This window comes from Artemia franciscana, chromosome 17 (assembly GCF_032884065.1).
Source record: "Artemia franciscana chromosome 17, ASM3288406v1, whole genome shotgun sequence".
NCBI lineage: Eukaryota > Metazoa > Arthropoda > Branchiopoda > Anostraca > Artemiidae > Artemia > Artemia franciscana.
The window spans coordinates 33,285,796-33,307,638 of NC_088879.1; the positions used below are offsets into that span (position 1 = coordinate 33,285,796).

General features: G+C 35.6%; 1 protein-coding gene across 2 annotated transcripts in view; it reads right to left on the minus strand.

The window, feature by feature from the left end:
- Positions 1–389: 389 nt before the first annotated feature.
- LOC136038159 (UBX domain-containing protein 4-like) overlaps positions 390–21,843 on the minus strand; it is an 86,406-nt gene continuing 64,952 nt past the window's right edge. For both annotated transcript variants that reach the window (XM_065721217.1, XM_065721216.1), the window contains exons 10-12: positions 11,357–11,474; positions 3,970–4,181; positions 390–601 (exon numbers count right to left, since the gene is read on the minus strand). In XM_065721217.1, the coding sequence (XP_065577289.1) occupies positions 469–601; positions 3,970–4,181; positions 11,357–11,474 (463 nt within the window). In that variant the 3' untranslated portion in view covers positions 390–468. The remainder of the gene's footprint in view (positions 602–3,969; positions 4,182–11,356; positions 11,475–21,843) is intronic.

The following is a 21,843-nucleotide window of genomic DNA, read 5'->3' on the forward strand; positions in this document are numbered from 1 at the left end:
AGCTTCTGTTTGCTTTTCTTTAAAATTCAGTGTGGCAAAAAAGCAGAGAATTCACACTACAAAAAAATATGTTAGTAGTTGTATAACAACCAAGGTAAATCGGAGAAAACCCCGGTTTTCAGGAATGAACATACCTAAGATGGAGTCAGGGGGCAAAAATTACTTTTTTATATGTCTTGGTACTTCAAGATCTACCATTCATGCCTGAATTCCAATTAAAGATTTGATTGAGAAGTTCCTATATTACAGATGATTGGTTGACATTCAGACATGCGCTGTAGATCTTGTGTCTTATAGAAAACAAAGGAGGCAAACTAACCCTTCATTAGTTTATAGTAAAAGCTCTTTCCTAAAATAAATATAAAAAAAACAACAACCAACAACTGAAATTAAAGCCGGTAGAACATTTAATAAGTCAACTTGACAACTCAGTATTTAAGCAAAACAGTATAACCCTAAAAAAGAAATTTACATTTGCTGTGTGGAATTCCCGTTCCACGTATTATTTTCATCATCTTCATCTTGCCGATTGACAAAACGATGTACATTGCCTTCACGCCTGCTTGTGCTCCCTGAATCAGTATTCCTTCGACGAACACCACTAAAAGGAAAAATATCCATATTCAGCTTATGTTTATATCGCAGCTTTGTTGTTCGTAGTTTCAAAAGCAGACAAAATAGGGTAGTTATAAAGTGCCTAAACTAATTCGATCAACTGCGGTGGCTGAACCAGTATTCCTTCGACGAATACCAATTAAAGTGTAAAAAACGCAGGTTAAGAAAAAAGAAGAGTCATAAAGAACAAAAAAAAATGATAAAAGCAACACTCAAAATATAAACAAAAGCAAATGGTTAAAAGCTATACAGATATACGATAAAACAGATAAAAGTTTAAATCTACCTATATTCAATTTATATTCATCTTAAGCACTATGAGAAGTCTAGTTTGCAAGGAAAATGCATACGACATTGAAGTAATAGCTTTCGCATTGGGCTGGGAAGGATAACATCACAAATTCTGATTTCGGCAAGAAATTTTAAATGAGGGTTTAAAGTGTTTTCGAACTGTGCTGGACATTTTTAGCTACCTATTTTTAAATGTCAAATTATCTTTTTATTGGGTGGCTTAAAGATAGTAGAAACCACAAAAGGCAGGTTGGCTTTGGGTGACTTGACGTTGCAATGATAAACTGTTAATCTTGCTAACAGAAAAAATGTATTATTATTTATAGAAATTTACTCCAGAAAAAATAAATGTGTTATAAAGAGCGAGGTTGAAACTTGAAACGAAAAACAATTATTGCTTCACAGTCTATCTAACATTATAATATATATCAATACGACTAGTACAAATCAAACCAATATTTCTGTATGCTCTTCAAGGACTTTGCAGCTATTTAAAAAAAATTTAATTTTACGCTTATGTTTTAAGATAATTTTAACTGTATACTGAAAGTTACTAATTTCACAACTGGTGTAAGATTATAAAATATGTGTAAGATACTGGTGTAAGCTTTATAGATTAGTTCATTGTTGTCAAGCTACGCACTCACTTTTGACTTTCAAATCAATATTCCTATTTCTTATACTTGGTTTTTGTGTTTTCAATAAGGGTTAGTTTTCAGTAAGGGTAGACATATTTGGTTTAATAATGCGTATATTAAGCCGTTTAATAATTGGCAAATTAAATAGATAGGAATATAAATAGCCTACAAATTAGTAAAGCTGTATTCAAACCAAACCGAGTCTTATCTAAGTGACGTCACAGTTTCAACGCAATAATTGATAACTTTTAAACGTAACTTTGGACACGTCAAACTAGACGTAATTAATTTGGTATATTTGGAATCAGAATAGCTAGACAATTCTTCTTTTATATTTATTGACATGAAAATTACAAAACCTTAATAAAAATAAAATACAAAAATATGATTATTTGTAAAATATGAAAAGAGAGAAAACAGAAGTGAAGTAAAAACTAACGAAAGTAAAATAAATGAAGTAAAATACAAGAATATGATCATTCGTAAAACATACAAAGAGAGAAAACAGAAGTGAAGTAAAAACTAACGAAAAACGTTTTTTTTCTCTGAGCTAGTAACTTGTATATCATCAGCCTTCTTTGCAGGCCAAAAGCCTTTTTGGGAACAATATAGTGTATTATTATTTATGTATTTTACCATGAATAAATCTAAAAAAAAAGAAAAGAAAAAAAAATTCAGTCTAACTCTTTTATCATTCTTATGAAACCTGGCTTTCTTCGCGGATAGTGTCTGAGGCACAGAGTACTCCACGTGGATCTTTATTTCCTCGTTTTACAGAATTGCACGGAAAGCTACCTTTTTCCACCTACTTTTTGCACTTACTACCTTTTTGCCCAGAAAGCAAAAAGGTAGCAGATAATGTTAATCAGTTCACGAGTATGTTGTTAATGATTTAGATTTAGCTTTGTTATGAGATTTTGATTTACAGATGAAGTGTGAATATACAATAGTAGATTATAAGGACGGAAACAACCATCATATACAACCCAATGGATTACCCCGGTTATTGTTGAAAGATAACGTAAGCGTTATTTTTGTTAATAAATTTCTTTGTCTTGTAAATAACAAAATACAATATAAAATAATAATAAAAGAAATAGATATTTGACAGCTATCGGTAATTTGTGTAATTGAATACAGATAGTTATCTGTGTAATTATCGAATAATTATAATCTGTTAGTTGACGATATTATGTTGAAGTAATTAGTATATTTTATTTGCACGTGACCCTCTTATGTCACTTGATTACTTTTTTTTAAATTGTTGAAATTACTTTTAAAACTTTATTATAAATAATTTACTGCTTTTGACAATTTTGTCGTAATTTTTTGATAACTTTTTAAATTATAGCTTATTATCTTAATTTTTGTATCAAGTTTAAAAATGAAGGTAGGCACATGTACGATTGTTTTAAAACATTAACTTTAAACTAAACCTTCGGACACATATATTCCTGTGCCAATAATCCTACCATGTTTGATCTGCATTTTTTACTAAAAATTAATCAATTTTTTTTAAAGAATGTTGGTAGAAAAATATGTGCTAGTTTACGAAAAAAACATAAAATATATGACTTTAAAACATATTTGAAATTATAGGAGAGACCGTACAAGTTTCGACATTTGGAGTGTTACAGGCTTGATGAAAGCAAAATAATACGGTGTACTGAATCTTAACCAAAAACCGGAAATATCTCATCCTATTGAAAACTAAATAGGATAAGTCGCTTTGTTCACTGGCTGAAAACCACTCTCGCTTTCGTGGTCATTTTAGGGTTTTTCTTGATTTTGTCAAACACCTTTTGAAATTCCCATAATTAATACGTTAAGAACATATGGTCTAGCTAGTTTTTCACAAATTAGTTTGTAGCCTACAGTACTCTCTCAGTACAGACAACATTAAACAACTAATCGTTCATAGCAGAGACCCTAATGTTTAAATAATTACTAAGACTACAACGGCTAATCATGATAAAACAAAAAAATCGTATAGAAGATAGAAACGAGGATAATAGCAGCCAGAGAAACACTAGGATAATAACAGCCATTGGAACATATGACAAAGCCTATCCTTCTCAAAGTATTTTGATTTGTCAAAAAGAACACGCTATTTGCACAGAAGACGGTCAAGCGGAAGTCTTGATCGAAATATTTACTTTGTCCTCTTCATTTTTTTTACTGGGTGTTATTATCATCGTTTCTCTTTTCTTTGCGATTCGTTCGTCTTTGTCCTAATGGCTAATGTCCTAATTATCATCGTTTCTCTTTTCTTTGCGATTTCTTCGTCTTTGTCCTAATATCTAACGACCTAATCATCGTTTCTCTTTTCTTTGCGATTCTTTCGTCTTTGTCCTAATGTCTAAAAAAAACCTATATGATTAAAAAGTCTAAAAAGAATTGGCTAAATTTGCGAATTTTAGCTCACCTTGAAGAGGTCGCGTCACTATTTTCATCATTTCGATTCAATGGAGCTGAACTATCCCTTTGGCGCGGTACTTGATTTTCAGTTGCAGGAGCTGGAGGGAGGGCGGTTCCGAATATGAACAAGCGAATATAGCCAAATAAAGTGATTAAAGGAGCAGCCAGCATTTGAATAAGAGAGGACATCATGCCTTCACCACCATGCCGAGTGACTTCCTGAAATATAGCAATGACAAATGTGAAAACATTACTCACAAAAACTCTTTCATAAAAAAATAAATAAATAGCCTATATAAAAAATAAAAAACAACTATTAATCCTTTTTAGAAAATGATCATTCCTCAACTGAAATTTTGCTGAAATGTTGATGGGCAATACGTTTGAATAACAACTCATCATTTCGGATACATACACTCAGTCCTCAACTGAAAATTATAATTCCTCAACTGAAATGTTGATGGGCAATACGTTTGGATAACAACTCATCATTTCAGATACATACACTCAGTCCTCGACTGAAAATTATCATTCCTCAACTGAAATATTGATGGGCAATACGTTTGGATTACAACTCATCATTTTGGATACATGCACTTTTCCCTCAACTGAAAATTATCATTCCTCAACAGAAATGTTGATGGACAATACGTTTGGATCACAACTCATCATTTCGGATACATACGGCTTGACATACACTCAGCCGAGACCAGCAAACTCAACATAGGATACTCACTATAGATAACCACATTCAAATTATTTTATAATAGTTGAAACTACCTAGAATGGAATTGCAGTCCTTTTCCTATGATAGGCAACGCAATAGCATTGCTTAAGTAAAGATCAATGTGAGCATGTATTTTTTAGAGCAAGTTGTGTAATCAATTTTTTTATTTCATATATATATATATATATATATATATATATATATATATATATATATATATATATATATATATATATATATATATATATATATATATATATATATATATATATATATATATATATATATATATATATATATATATATATATATATATATATATATATATATATATATATATATATATATATATATATATATATATATATATATATATATATATATATATATATATATATATATATATATATATATATATATATATATATATATATATATATATATATATATATATATATATATATATATATATATATATATATGTCATATATTTCGTAATTTCTTCTGGTTTTGCGTTCTGGCTTGCCGTCTCAAGAGCAGAACATAACCTGGACTTTACAAGAAAACAAAACAGAAAAAATAGCGTGGATTGCCGGTTTTAATATACTCATATTTCTCTTTAGTCTTAATAATTTTATTTATTAAAGTAAAAAAATGAAAACATATATAATGTATTTGTTTTCAGTTAACTGCAAATTGTTTTCTGGCCTTGAGAAGGCATGGGGGTTGTTAACCCTACTCATGTTAATTTCTACTCGCTTTGCGTTTGACGCGGTTATTTATTGTACCTTTTGTTCGTTTTGGGTTTCATTTGTTTATTGATGGTGGTTTGTGGTAGTTTTACGCTTCGAAGATATTTGTCTTTATTTCTGCTCCTTTATGGCTTAACGGAGTTCTTTATTTCCTGTGAAAAACTTATTTTGTGGAAAAAGTTTTTTCTAATTTATCCAAATATAAACGAAATAAATTTAACAGACAAAAGAATAGTTATTTTAACTTCTTACATAAATGTATTAAAACAACTCGTCTTAAACAACTTACATTAATGTCTTAAAACTATCTTAAACATATCTTAAAACAAACTGAGCTTACTCCGCCTCCCAATTTACTTCATAACAAGTTGGACAAAAAAGAGCTAAGAGCTCATATGGTACATGTGACGAGGCCAGAAGAGCCAAGAGCTCATATGGTATGAGATATAACAAAATTGACTGATTCAAAAGGAAAATTAGAAGCTTAATGCCAGCCATGATATAAAATAAGAGCTCTGAGTCACGATGACCTTCAAAATGTCAAAATTCATTAAGATCCGCTCACTCACTCGTAAGTTATAAATACCTCATTTTTCTAATTTTTCCTCTCCCTTTAGCCCCCCCAGATGGTCGAATCAGAAGAAACGATTTTATCAAGTCAATTTGTGCAGCTCCCTGACACGCCAACCAATTTTCATCGTCCTAGCAAGTCCAGAAGCACCAAACTTGCCAAAGCACTGAACCCCACCCCCCAACTCCCCCAAAGAGAGCAAATCCAGTACGGTTATGTCAATCCCGTATCTACGACATTTGCTTATTCTACCCACCAAGCTTCATCCCGATTCCTCCACTCTAAGCATTTTCCAAGATTTCCGGTTTCCCCCTCCAACTCCCCCAGTGTCAACAGATCTGGTCAGGATTTGAGATAAAAGCTCTGAGACATGAATTCCTTCTAAATATCAAATTTCATTAAGATCCGGTCACCCGTTCTTAAGTTAAAAAATACCTCAATTTTTTTAATTTTTTTCCAAATTAACACCCCCCAGCTCCTCCAAAGAGAACGGATCCGTTCTAATTATGTCAATCACGTATCTAGAACTTGTGCTTATTCTTCCCATCAAGTTTCATCCCAACCTCGCCACTCAAAGCGTTTTCCAAAATTTCTGTTTCCAAACCTCCTTCTTTTTTTTTGGGGGGGGGGGGGGGGGGCTGGGAAACCTCCACTCTAACTGTTTTCCAAGATTTCCGGTTTCCCCCTCAAACTTCCCCCAATATCAACAGATCTGGTTGGGATTTGAAATAAAAGCTCTGAGACATGGATTCCTTCTAAATATCAAATTTCATTAAATTTCATTTAATTTTTCAGAATTCCCCCCCCCCCAATTCCCCCAAATAGATCGGATCCTTTCCAAATATTTCAATCACGTATCTAAGACTTCTGCTTATTTTTCCCACCAAGTTTCATCCCGATCCCTCCACTCTAAGCGTTTTCCAAGATTTTAGGTTCCCCCCCCCCAAAAAAAAATCCTCCCAATGTCACCAGATAAGGTCGGGATTTAAAATAAGAGCTTTGAGACACGATATCCTTCTAATATCAAATTTCATTGAGATCCGATCACCCGTTCGTAAGTTAAAAATACCTCATTTCTTCTATTTTTTTAGAATTAACCCTCCCCCTCCCAACTTCCCCAAAGAGAGTGGATCCGTTCCGGTTATGTCAATCACATGTTTAGGACTTGTTTTTATTTTTCTCATCAAGTGTCATCCCGATCCCTCCACTCTAAGCATTTTCCAAGATTTTAGGCCCCCCCCCAACTCCCCCCCCCCAATGTCACCAGATCCGGTCTGGATTTAAAATAATATCTCTGAGACACGATATCCTTCCAAACGTGGAATTTCATTAAGATCTGGTCACCTGTTTGTAAGTTAAAAATACCTAATTTTTTCTATTTTTTCCGAATTAACCGCCCCCCCCACTCCTTCCAGGTGGTCAAATCGGAAAAAAACAACTATTTTTAATTTAATCTGGTCAGGTCCCTGATGCGCCTACCAAATTTCGTCGTCCTAGCTTACCTGGAAGTGCCTAAAGTAGCAAAACCGGGACAGACCGACAGACCAACAGAATTTGCGATCACTATATATCACTTGGTTAATACCAAGTGCCATAAAACTGTAGCAGTCCAGGTGAATTGCAACAATATATTTTGGTAAAGTGGAACCAAAATATATTTAGTGTCGGTCTTCAGCAGTGAATTATGGTTATAGCCAACTAAGGAAAATAAGCAGAGAAAATGCAATAGCCAAGACATCAAAATCAGGTATGTCCAAACAACAAAAAGTAAATTACTATATTTTAAGATTCCCACTTTTTTCATGAACTTTATACTGATCTTTACTTCATATTCCCACATTTCTCAGAGCAAAATTGAGCAATGAGCGATGAACAAATGAGAAACATATACAATATTTAATGTTCTATCTGGGCGTGAAGAAAAAAAAATTAAAGACAGCAAAAAACGAGGCTGATTTTCGAAGTTGGAAAAAATCGAAAAGACGAAGCAGGCATATGAGTAAGAACCTCCGCCAACCTAAACACAAAATACTCTATAGGTTAGAGTTTTTTTTGTGTGTGTAAGTGTGTGTATTGAGCACTGAGGACGGCTTGCCGAAATAACTGTTTTGTCTCTTCACTTTTTCCAACTGACTAAAAATCACCTTAATTTCTTGCATTCTTTATCATTCTTTGTTTTGCTTTTTTACTCAATGTTATGTATAGCTAGTCTGGTCTAGCAAGGTATTTAAATTTATTATCCAGACCTTTTCAGCTCAGGTCTTAGGTTGTCATAATAAATACTAAATTTATTCTACGTTATGATTTGCCATTGTGTACCACTTACCCATTGCCTGGCTTTGGGGTTGTATTTCTTCAATATTGGGGATTTAATGATTATTAGCGAATGAAAAAAATAATATATACATTTTTAGATTCAATTATTAATAAAATCTTTTGGTGAAAAAAAAAAACAAATAAATAAAATTCCCATAATAATATGAAAGTAATTCATTGCTATTATCACTAAAATGCTGCATCCCGGAAAACTGCCATACATATTCTTAGTCAGATATATAGATAAATACCCTTAAAGTACAATGAAGATCAAAATAAGAACATTCACTTCCATCAAACAACACGCCCCCCCACAAAAAAAACACTATGTGTGGTGTATTCACACCTGAAAATCACGATTTTTTTATTTTTTCTTTGACTGTTTCAAAAATAGTAAAGTTTGTAGGAAAGAACAACATTTTTGCTAGAGTTTTTACATTAAACTGTAAAAATGAATAAGTAAAACCAACTAAGTAAATTTGACAACATTGGTCAGTAAAAATTCAAAAATTCGAATATTAACAATACGTTAATTCCAAAGACAACTTCACCTTCAAAGAAAGTTATATCTCTATAAGCTTTTTGGTGTCATATGTTTTTAGCTAATTTTTTTCTACTTTTACCCAAAAATGTACTCGGTTACTCATGTATCTGATGCACCCAAAAACTCTATAGCAACATATCGAAGTTTATTTTTCATAAGAAATTGGATTCTTGATTCTTTTCCCTAGTTTTGAACATATAATTGGCTGTGTAAGTTTCCACTTAACCAATCAAAAAAATTAGACTTCATCTTCACGATCCTTGGACCTTTACACTAGCTTCAGATAGAAGACAATACATTTTACAAAGGGAAAGCGAAGTAAGTGACGCCACAACGGCACAACGCGAAATCCATCCGATATGTCTAATTTTAAAAGCTCCTAGGGTTGAGGAAGAGGCAGCTCCTCTCATATACAAAATAATTCCTGTTTGTTTCAAGTTTTAATGTAACTTATTACTTCCAGTAGACAAAAAAAACTTCTTCTTTTTGTTGAATTATTACAAGTTAACTTTAGCGTAAATTGTGGGGTTTGAGAAGGCTGCAGCTACTCTCATACGTACCATAGTTTTCTTCTTTTTGTTGAATTATTACAAGTTAACTTTAGCGTAAATTGTGGGGTTTGAGAAGGCTGCAGCTGCTCTCATACGTACCATAGTTTTCTTCTTTTTGTCAAATTATTACAAGTTCACTTTAGCGTAAATTGTGGGGTTTGAGAAGGCTGCAGCTACTCTCATACGTACCATAGTTTTCTTCTTTTTGTTGAATTATTACAAGTTAACTTTAGCGTAAATTGTGGGGTTTGAGAAGGCTGCAGCTGCTCTCATACGTACCATAGTTTTCTTCTTTTTGTTGAATTATTACAAGTTAACTTTAGCGTAAATTGTGGGGTTTGAGAAGGCTGCAGCTACTCTCATATGTACCATAGTTTTCTTCTTTTTGTTGAATTATTACAAGTTAACTTTAGCGTAAATTGTGGGGTTTGAGAAGGCTGCAGCTACTCTCATACGTACCATAGTTTTCTTCTTTTTGTTGAATTATTACAAGTTAACTTTAGCGTAAATTGTGGGGTTTGAGAAGGCTGCAGCTACTCTCATACGTACCATAGTTTTCTTCTTTTTGTTGAATTATTACAAGTTAACTTTAGCGTAAATTGTGGGGTTTGAGAAGGCTGCAGCTACTCTCATACGTACCATAGTTTTCTTCTTTTTGTTGAATTATTACAAGTTAACTTTAGCGTAAATTGTGGGGTTTGAGAAGGCTGCAGCTACTCTCATACGTACCATAGTTTTCTTCTTTTTGTTGAATTATTACAAGTTAACTTTAGCGTAAATTGTGGGGTTTGAGAAGGCTGCAGCTGCTCTCATACGTACCATAGTTTTCTTCTTTTTGTTGAATTATTACAAGTTAACTTTAGCGTAAATTGTGGGGTTTGAGAAGGCTGCAGCTACTCTCATATGTACCATAGTTTTCTTCTTTTTGTTGAATTATTACAAGTTAACTTTAGCGTAAATTGTGGGGTTTGAGAAGGCTGCAGCTACTCTCATATGTACCATAGTTTTCTTCTTTTTGTTGAATTATTACAAGTTAACTTTAGCATAAATTGTGGGGTTTGAGAAGGCTGCAGCTACTCTCATACGTACCATAGTTTTCTTCTTTTTGTTGAATTATTACAAGTTAACTTTAGCGTAAATTGTGGGGTTTGAGAAGGCTGCAGCTACTCTCATACGTACCATAGTTTTCTTCTTTTTGTTGAATTATTACAAGTTAACTTTAGCGTAAATTGTGGGGTTTGAGAAGGCTGCAGCTACTCTCATACGTACCATAGTTTCTTCTTTTTGTTGAATTATTACAAGTTAACTTTAGCGTAAATTGTGGGGTTTGAGAAGACTGCAGCTACTCTCATACGTACCATAGTTTCTGCTTATTTTGAGCATTAATATCACCATTTACATTTATTTCAGAAAACTTATTTTTTTTATATTCAACTCGTTACAAGGCTGACCTGTTTCACAGTCCTAAGGACTGATCAATCAAATTTGTTTCACGGATAACGATTGTTAACCCTATTTATAACTATAAAAAGATGTGAATTCACATCCTTTCCTAGAATCAGTCTAAGTAGCCCTACCCAGAAAAATTGTGACATGAAGAATACTTTTAATATTTGACTAAATATTTCCGGGTCTTCCTGTTCGAGTGAGAAGATCGTGGAACAAGAGTGTACCCAGGATTTTGTTCGACGATGGGTTCGACCCAGGATTTTGTTCGACAAAAAATGTTCACAAACGCATAAAAAATTCGTTTAAATGCATTTTTGTTATTACGGGTCGGATAAAAATTTCAGATAGGAGGAGTTCAAACCAGGTAACCCTCCCCCTGGATACGGCCTTGTCGTAGACCATACAATCATAATACCAAAAGGAGGTTTTAGTCCTTGTTCAAACCAAGCTTTACCGTCATGGAACGCATTATGAATCAACTTACGGTCGAAGGAATGACTAAAATAGACGCAGATGGTGCAAGCTGTAGTTCCTGGAATGTGCGAGTCCGATCATCGTTACCAAATTCTCTGCGTGGGTATGTTGTTAGAAGACGAAAATTTCTGCAAAAAAGAACATCAATAGAGCAATAAATAAAAAGTAAACTTTTATTGGTAAATAATTGTAACTTAAGTAAAGAGTTACCATTTGGTAAGAGTTGGGTCAAATAACATCGGTAAAATAAAACAAAGATAACCATACCATATAAATATAGTAAATATAAAACAAATAAATATATAGGCAGAATAAATAACACGAACTAAGAGCTCGTATGGCACTTGCGACGAGGCCGGAAGAGCCAAGAGCTCATATGGTATGAGCTCTAGCAAAATTCTAGGAATCAATAGATTTCTTTAAAAGGAAAATCAGAGGCTTAATACAGGTCGGGATTTAAAATAAGAGCTCAGAGTCACGAATCCTTCTAAATATCAAAATTCATTAAGATCCAATCACCCATTCGTAAGTTAAAAATACCTCAATTTTTGTAATTTTTCCTGTCCCCTTAGCCCCCCAGATGGTCGAATCGGGGAAAACGACTTTACCAAGTCGATTTGTGCAGCTCTTTGACACGCCTACCAATTTTCGTCATCCTAGCACGTCCAGAAGCACCTAACTCGCCAAAGCACTGGACTCCACCACCTAACTCCCCCAAAGAGAGCGGATCCAGTCCGGTTATGTCAACCACGTATCTACGACATTTATAAGCGTTTTCAAAAATTTCCGGTTTCCCCTCCAACTCCCCCCAATGTCAACAGATCTGGTCGGGATTTGAAATAAGAGCTCTGAGACATGAGTTCCTTCTAATTGTTAAATTTCATTAAGATCCAGTCACCCGTTCTTAAGCTAAAAATGCCTCAAACTTTCTAATTTTTTCAAGTTAACAACCCCCAGCTCCCCCAAGGAGAACGGATCTGTACCAATTATGACAATCCCGTATCTATAACTTGCGCTTATTCTTCCCATCAAGTTTGATCCCAATCTCTCCACTCAAAGCATTTTCCAACATTTCCGGTTTCCAAAATTTCTGTTTCCCCTTCCAACCCTCTATGTCCCTGGATCCGATTCAATAGAAAATGGAACATCTGAGACATGAGATTCTTCTATTTATCTAGTTTCATTAAGATCCAATCACCCATTCGCGAGATACCTCGATTTTCACGTTTTCCAAGAATTCCGGTCCCCCCTCCAAATCCCTTCAATGTCACCGGATCTGGACGGGATTTAAAATGAGTATCCTAAAGCACAAGATTCTTCTAGATATCAAATTTCACTAAGATCTGATCACCCGTTCGTACGTTACGAATTCCTCATTTTTTCTTGTTTTTCCGAATTAACCCCCCCCCCCCCAGCAAAAAGAGAGCGGAGAAAAACTCCACCAAAGAGATTGGATCCGGTCCGGTTATGTAAGTCAACTATCTTGGACTTGTGCTTATTCTTTACACCAAGTTTCATCCTGATCTCTCCGCTTTCAGCGTTTTCCAAGATTTCCGCCCCCCCCCCCCAGTTGACACTGGATCTGGTCGGAATTTAAGATAAGAGATCTGAGTTTCGAGGTCCTTCTAAATATGAAGTTTCATGAAGATCCGATCAATCCTTCGTAAGTTAAAAATACGCCACGTATAAAAATACATTTTCTAATTGTTCGGAATTAACCCTCCCCTCCCCCGACTCCCCCAAATAGAGCGGACCCGTTCCAATTATGTCAATCCCGTATCTAGGACTTCTACTTATTTTTCCCACCAAGTTTCATCCCGATCCCTCTACTCTAAGCGTTTCCAAAGATTTTAGGTCCCCCCCAACTTCCCCCTCACTGGATCCGGTCGGGATTTAAAATAAGAGCTCTGAGACATGATATCTTTTCAAACATCAAATTTCATTAACATCCAATCACTCATTCGTAAGTTAAAAATACCCAATTTTTTAAGTTTTCAGAATTAACCCTCCTCCCCCTAACTCCCCCGAAGAGAGTGGATCCATTTCGGTTATGTCAATCACGTATCTGGGACTTATGATTATTTTTACCACTAAGTCTCATCCCGATCCCTCCACTCTAAGCGTTTTCCAAGATTTTAGGTCCCCCAACTCCCCCCAAGGTCACCAGCTCCGATTGGGATTTAATATAATAACTCTGAGACACGATTTCCTTATAAACATCAAATTTCATTAAGATCCGATCACTCCTTCGTAAGTTAAAAATGCCTAATTTTTTCCAATTTTTCAGAATTTACCCTCCCCCCTCCCAACTCCCCCAAAGAGAGCGGATCCGTTCCGGTTATGTCAATCACGTATCTAGGACTTGTGCTTATTTTTCCCATCAAGTTTCATCCAGATCCCTCCACTCTAAGCGTTTTCCAAGATTTTAGGCTCCCCCCTCAATTCCCCCCAATGTCACCGGATGCAGTCGGGAATTAAAACAAGAGCTCTGAGACAGGATATCTTTCCACAATCCAAATTTCATTCAGATCCGATTCACTCCTACGTAAGTTAAAAATACCTCATTTTTTCTATTTCCCCCGAATTAACGGGCCCCCACTCCCCCCCCCAGATGGTCAAATCGGGAAAACGACTATTTCTAATTTAATCAATAGTGCACTTTTTGTTTCCATTCGACAGTATTTTTAGGGCCTTCAGTCTATTCGTTGGACGTTTTTACTATTATGTTCAATCGAGATAATAGTTACTATTTCAGAATTAAATACTAATAACAATTATTTCTCACAAGCCAGGTTTTTTTTAAATTATTTTTTAATTTTTATTACTATGGCTGTGGTGTGTCCTTTAATAGGTTGCAGCGCAGCAACCATGATATTCGTGAGCAGGTTTTGCTCGCTCTTTCGTGCACTTGGTTTTGTAGTTGATGTCTACTGAATTTCGGCTGTAAAGTCATTTCCTTAGTTTTTATTTTTATTCCTGTCGTCTGACAGACTTTACTGCAGGTAATATATAACGCTGCGCTATGTGTGTTAACTCAAGTAATGTCACAATTACGTGACATCAAACACCGAGACCTAAATAGCCGCAATTTAGCGAAGAGTGAACAACACCCCTTAGCAGACATATCTAGGAGAGGGGGTGGTTGGAACCCCACCCTCCAAATGTCGTCCAACTGGAGCAAAAGCAGCAAAAAGTACATATAAACAAGTTTATATTACGTTTGTAAAGTTTTTCTTGTACCCCCCCCCCCCCGGAATAAAAATCCTGGATACGATCCTGGCCCACAGTAACCGAAACAAAAAATATTTGTAAATGAATTTTCGATTGTAAAAAAAATCACCATTTGACACTGCCTCGGCAACAATAATTTTCATACATGTTAGCCTAAAGTAAAGGAAAAAGGCGTTTATGGATTGCCATGGTTTCTTTGTTTGAGAAATCAGGAAAGTATGCTTGAGATTTTTAAGCTCAAATCCCAGTGATATTCATTTTAGAACGGAACAGTGAATTCCTTTAGAACGAAAATATACCATATTCCATACGTGTGAAGTGTGTGGTGGCGCACTAGATTGATCTCTCCTTGGCATGGAGCCATACGTCCAATCCCAGCTCCCACATTACCGACAAAAGGACTTTTATCATCATTAAATAATGAAAAAGCAAGTTTTTTTAACGAAAAGTAAGGAGCGACATTAAAACTTGAAGCGAACAGAAATTACTTCGTATATGAAAGGGGTTACTTCCTCATCAACGCCCCGCTCTTTACATTAAAGTTTGACTCTTTCTCTTAACTCTGCTTTTTAAAACAGTAAAAACCTTTAGCGTAAAGATCGGGGCTTCATACTTTCTACAGTTTAGTTTAGTTGCAATTAGTCAAGCAACTAAATCGTAAAGCCCAAAAATACGTCACTCCAAACAAAAACGACATTAATTTCTTTACAATAGTTCCATTTAAGGATTTGACTATTCAGAAATACAATTAAATTCTGATTCAACTTTAAAAAAGTAATCAAATTTACTTATCCTGTAAGACTGGGAATAAAATCTGACGAGCGATTAACTACACAATAAGCTATTTACACATCTAATATTGAATACATGCCTCTCTCTATACTTACAAGCCAAAAATGCTAAACTTATTTACAGATCAAGTTACGTTGCTAATAGCGTACATATTAGGGCTGATAGTCAATGTACTATTTTTAGTTTTTCCTTTCCCCACCGAAAGGGTTATTCTACTTATCGTGGTGTTAATATTACATACTTTCCTATTAATTACATGGTATTTATGTATTAAGAAGAAAATGGCCGAACCGAATAATGTTAATCAAGAGAGCTTTGGATTAGAGCGTCTAAAGCTTTTATGTCTAAGTTCGTCACGATTCATAGGAAATACCTTCATATTACTTAGCTTAATTATATCTCCGTTTGTAATGGCATTTACAGTTACGTTTACAGTTAAAGCAGTCACGTTTGCGGTAATTTTAATAGCTTATTATGCTTTGTTTATAATTCTCGATGAGAACACTCAGGATATCCTACCTACATACAACATTCCAGCAAGTACCAGAACTGCTTAAGGCTTGGTATCCTAGAAGATAACCCGTTGTTTTCTACAGAGGTTAATAAGCTCTTACGAGATAAGATGTTCTTGTAGATCTAGATCTCTTAATCCTGAAAGAACTGAAATCTCAAACTGATTAAAAAGATCAGAGACTCAGTCAGGCAGCTGAAAGAAACAACAGCCCATAGATATATTCAAACAACAAATATAGCGTCAAGTAATCCCAGAATGGACAAAATTAGTGGTACAGCAGCTTATAATTAATCTAAAACCCCTACTTTCCATGATTTTACATCTGAAGTTGCAAATTTATCCCTAGATATTTCACTCCTGTATGTCCAGTTCTCTTAATTCTAAAAAAACTGAAATCTCAAACTGGTTGGAGAGATCGGAGACTCATTTCGGCTGCTGAAAGAAACAACAGTCCGTAGACATATCCAACCAGCAAATATAGCGTTAAGTAATTCCCACTATAGACGAAATTAGTGGCGAAGTAGTTAATAATTATCATGAGCTCCCTGATTCCCTTGGTTTTTATAACTGAAGCTACAAGCTCTCATGAGATACGATGTTCCCGTAAATCCTGTTCTCTTAATTCTGAAACAACTGAAAACTGATTGGAGGGATCAGAGAGTCAGTCTAGCTGCTGGAACATACAACAGTCCGCAGATGTATTCAACCAACAAAATATAGTGTCAAGTAATTCCAAGAATGGGCAAAATTAGAGGTAAAGAATTTAATAATTACTAGCTGTTGGGGTGGCGCTTCGCGCCACCCAACACCAACGCGCAATTGTAGTTGTGTCCCTGTGTCCCACCTGTGAATATAGATATATATATATATATATATATATATATATATATATATATATATATATATATATATATATATATATATATATATATATATTTAACTACGTACAACTTGCAAATATACAACATTCTTGGCTGTCCCATTGTCTGTGCATATAAATAGATTGTCAGGTTTACCGACTCTTGAACATGCAACATATAATTGTCCATGGGAAAAACAATCTGTATTCAGATCTATGCCTCATTATTCTAATGATTGCCCTTGAGCTTTGTTGATGGTGATTGCTAATCGACCATTCCCTGTGTCGCCGTCGTCATTTATATATCCCCCTGTGCCCCCGGCGTCCCCGTTGTTGTTGTTTCCTTGCGTCCCGGTGTCCCAGTCTGTAATTTCTCTTTGAGTGTCGCGGTCGTCATTTATATTCCCTGTGTCCCGGCCGTCGTTTTTGTCCCGGTCTGTAATTTCTCTTTGAGTGTCCTGGTCGTCATTTATATTCCCTGTGTCCCGTCGTCATTTGTGTCCCGGTGCTTTGTTGATGGTGATTGCTAATCGAACATTCTTTGTGTCCCGGTCGCTTTCTCTTTGAGTGTCCCGGTCGTCATTTACATTCCCTATGTCCCGGTGTCCCGGTCGTCATTTGTGTCCCGATGTCCCGGTCTGTAATTTTGTCAGTCGACAAACATGACGTCAGTCGACACACAAACATGACGTCACTCGACACACAGACAACTTATTTTTATATATGTAGATAGATAGATTGTGAGCCCCCTAATTCCCTTGGTTTTACAACTGAAGTTACAAAGCTCTCACGAGATATGATGTTCCCGTAAATCCAGTTCTCTTAATTTTGAAAGAGCTAAAATCTCAACTGGTTGGAGAAATCGGAAACTCACTCAAGCAGATGAAAGAGACAGCAGTCCGCCTATGAATCCAATCAAAAAAATGTAGATTCATTTAACTACTGCAACGGAAAAAATCAGTGGTACAGTAAGAAAATATTATTTTGAACCCCAAATTTCCCTTGTTTTTACAACTGAATATACAAAGTTCTGCCTTCATGCCACGTTCCTGTAGATCCAATTCTCCTAATACCCCGCCCTCGGAGGATCTGTCGGTTAAAGATTACACAGTTTTCCGTGCTGACCGGCAAATTTCCCGTAATGCACGTTTTTACGGCGGAGTCGCGGTTTTTGTGAAAAAGCAGAGTTTCGAAGTTTGTCATAGAATAAAAAGTAAATCTGAGAACATTGTTTGGTTAAACCTTAAGTGTCATGATAGATCAAAGATTGTCCTGGGTTGCATATATGTTGCTCCACAGAATAGTAGTTGTATGAAAGAAGATGCGTGGACTTTGATTGAAAATGAGTTGGAATATTTACAGAGAAAATATAGTGAAGAGTTTTTTGTTTTGATGGGTGATTTTAATGCTTATACGTCAGAAGAACTAGAAATTCCCCTTGTTTCTCTTTCAGGAAATGATTTGACGGCACTGAGGATTCCAGAGAGCTACAAAATTCCAAGGAGGAGCCAAGATGTGAAAAGAAAAGTTAACCAATGGGGAAGGAGGTTGTTGGGCATTTGCAGAGAATTTGGTCTAGTCATTGGAAATGGAAGGTTTGGAAATGATGCGGGACGCGGTGAGTTTACTTGCATTTCCGGGACGAATTTTAGTGTCATTGATTATGTTTTGGTGGACAGTAGGCTCGCACCTATTTCCCTAAGCCTTGAGGTAGTGCATTTTGCTGGTTCTGACCATTTTCCATTAATTTTTTATTTTCAGTCGACAAATATTAGTAAAAATCAGCGGAATAGAGAAAAATTTAAGTATCAGAACTTTGGGACAGAAATGAGTAGCACTGGGTTGGTAAAATCAAGAATACAATGTGAGTGGGTGGATAAAGATGTAACCCGAATAAAAGATTATTTTTGCTCGGAGCCGATGGTTCAACAGTTGAATGCCCTAGCATGTGAGATTGAGGAAAATACGGGAAATGTAGATGAAGTTTCTTCAAAATTCGCGGAGCTGATACGGAGTCCTTTACTTGAAAAAATGGAAAAAAAGGGGAAACAAAAAAGCACGTTCTTCGACAATGAATGTGAACGGAAAAAAGAAGAATTAAATCACATGCTAGAATATGTTAAAAAATCCAAAAAGGAAACTGAAAAATTGGAATTGCTCCGACAGTATAGAAGTAAAAGAAAAGAATATAAACTAATGATAAAAATGAAGAAACTAGAGCTTCGATGGCGGGAACAAAATGAACTTGCGCATTTTTATAACACAAATGATCTCCGGGAATTCTGGAAAAGAGTTTCATAAAAAAAAATGACTGCTCCCAAATGTATTCCACAGGAAGACGAGTGGCCCCCCTTCTTTGAGAAACTAGAAGCAGGTACAGCATCTGGCACACAACAGCCCCCACCCGATTTCGAAAAACTGGCAGAAGAAGTCGGAACCCCCTCTTGTGACCACACTGAATACCCCCTACTGGAAGAAGATTATCACCTTTGCCGCCAAATCCAGCGGGAAGAAGTAGAAGATGCCATAAAACAAACTAGAGGTGGGTCTGCGCCAGGACCAGATGGAATTCCAGCAAAGGCTTTGAATGTACTACAAGCAGTTTTATTACCTCTGCTTGTGGGGTTGTATAACTTGGTTATGAAAGAAAAAAAGGGACCTGATCCTTGGAAGATATCTGTAGTTATCCCCCTATTTAAGAAAGGTGATGCAAGTTTGTGCGAGAATTACCGACCAATCAGCTTAGGAAACTGTCTTGGAAAAATTTTGGACAAAATCTTAAACAAAAGGTTGGAATTATGGCTGGATGAGAGGCAAATTCTGAAAGAAGAGCAAGCCGGTTTTCGTAAAGGATACTCACCATCTGATCGAATGTTTGTTCTAAATGCATTGATTAGTAAGTATTGCAAGGGAAACGGAAAGTTGTACGTGGCTTTTCTTGATTTAAGTAGAGCATTTGACAATGTTGACCGCATAATTCTGTTTAGAACGCTTTTAGGAACAGGAATTCCGTCACCCTTTTTAAGGGTTCTTCTCTCGATGTATTGTTTGACCAGAAATGTGGTAAAGATAGCAGGAAGCGGTATATCAAGAGTTTTTTTTAATGTAAAAGGTGTAAAACAGGGTGGTACCCTATCACCGAAACTTTTTGCTATTTTTATAAATGATCTTGCCGAATACCTTGAAAAAAGGTGGGCGCCAGTTGTACACCTTGGAAATAAAGTATTATCATTACTATTATTTGCCGATGATATTGCCTTGGTCGCCGGATCCAATTCAGAACTACAAACTCTGTTAGATTTAACAGCTGAATATTTAGAGGAAAAGAAACTGGAAATTAACACAAAAAAGACAGAGGTGATGATTTTTTGCCGTAGACAATCAACAGGAAATAAAGATGAGGAAAGTTTTAATTTGAATGGTGAAGCTGTGAAGGTTTAGTCTCAGGCAATATATTTAGGATTCCATCTAACATCGAACGGAAGATGGAGCAATCACATTTCGAAGATGGCAAATCGAGGAAAAGCAGCAATGGCAACGCTGTTAAGGAACAGTAATCTGACGGGAATAGGTGACTTAAAGATGCACAAAAACGTGCTCAACTCAAAAATAAGGCCAATCCTCCACTATGGAGGGGAAGTATGGGGCCTAGAAGGGGCAAACTCATTAGAAACTCTACAGCTACAATATTATAAACGAATGCTAGGTCTGCACGCCACAACTCACACACTTTTCATCAAGGGAGATTTGGGACTTTTCTCCGTGAGAAAACATAGACAGATCCAATTAATTAAGTTTTGGCTGAAAATACTGCAATGTCCCTCCTCAAGACTCATCAGAGCAGCATATGATGAATTACTTACCCTGGGACAAAAATCGTCATGACCCTTCCATGTCAAAAAACTACTGGACAGCACAGGTCTATCGTATGCATGGAATGAAGGAGAGGGTCCAATCTCAGATCAAAAAGCCTTTCTGTCAGAGATCCAAACAAGGCTGGAAGACCAAGAAATTCAGAAATGGTGGAGTGACCTTAGCCAGTCGGAAAGCTTAAGTTCTTACTATAAGGTGAAAGAAAATTATGGTGAAGAGCTATATTTTAAATTAGGGATTCCAAAAGAATCTCTGAGGTCTTGGATGCAGGTGCGAGCAAACTGTCTCCCTCTTCACAGTATTTGGAAAAATAGGTGCCACCCGGAAATGCGGTATACTTGCCCAATTTGCGGAAATCTTGATGGGCTAGACCATTTTCTTTTCAGGTGTCAGGGGCTAAAAGAGCTAAGAGGGAGCTTTCTTGGGGTGGGTGGGCGTGAGCCCCTTCTTGGAACTTTGAAGTCGACTTCAAAAATTAATATAGTAGCAGTGGCGAATTTTGTCCGGAAGGGTCTTGTTATTCGAAAGTCGATTGTTACATAATTTTGTTTGTTTGTTGTTTTATATGTATGTATACGGCCTGAAAAATGGCTTTAAATACAGTCATTCATACAAGATGATATTCGTAATTGATTATGACTATTGATGATAGAATTAACTGACTCTGTTACCTGATTTTCTAAAATGTGGTGAAGAACACTTTTTAAATGACGCCATATAAGGTAGATTGCAACCATAAATGATGTCATATTAAAGCTTAAATCATGATATATAAAAACGAAGTGACGTAAAAAAAAGGGTAAATACACTTAACTGTCTAATTAGGCACCTTGAAATAATGGTATAATTTATGGTACATTCGCCCCCTCACAATACTACCACCACAATAAAAAAAATCAGTATGGTCAATTACTATAAACGGTCCGTAATAGCAACTCATTTTCTATAGACGGAAAAACCATTTAAGGGTTGAATGTACAAGAATATCTCCTGAAACTTATAGGCTTTTTAAATGTTATTCAATAGTGCTCGACTATCTCATAATTTCTAAACGATAGCAATTCGGTTCAAATTGTTTATTAGTGGGATAGCAAGGCCAAATCGCGCTTTTCGGTGGTGAGGTTTTTTTTTGCAACTTAAATAGGGTATTAAAATTTTATTCCCCACGAAAGAGGGAATAAATTCTTGATTTAATCTATCTATCTATATATATATATATATATATATA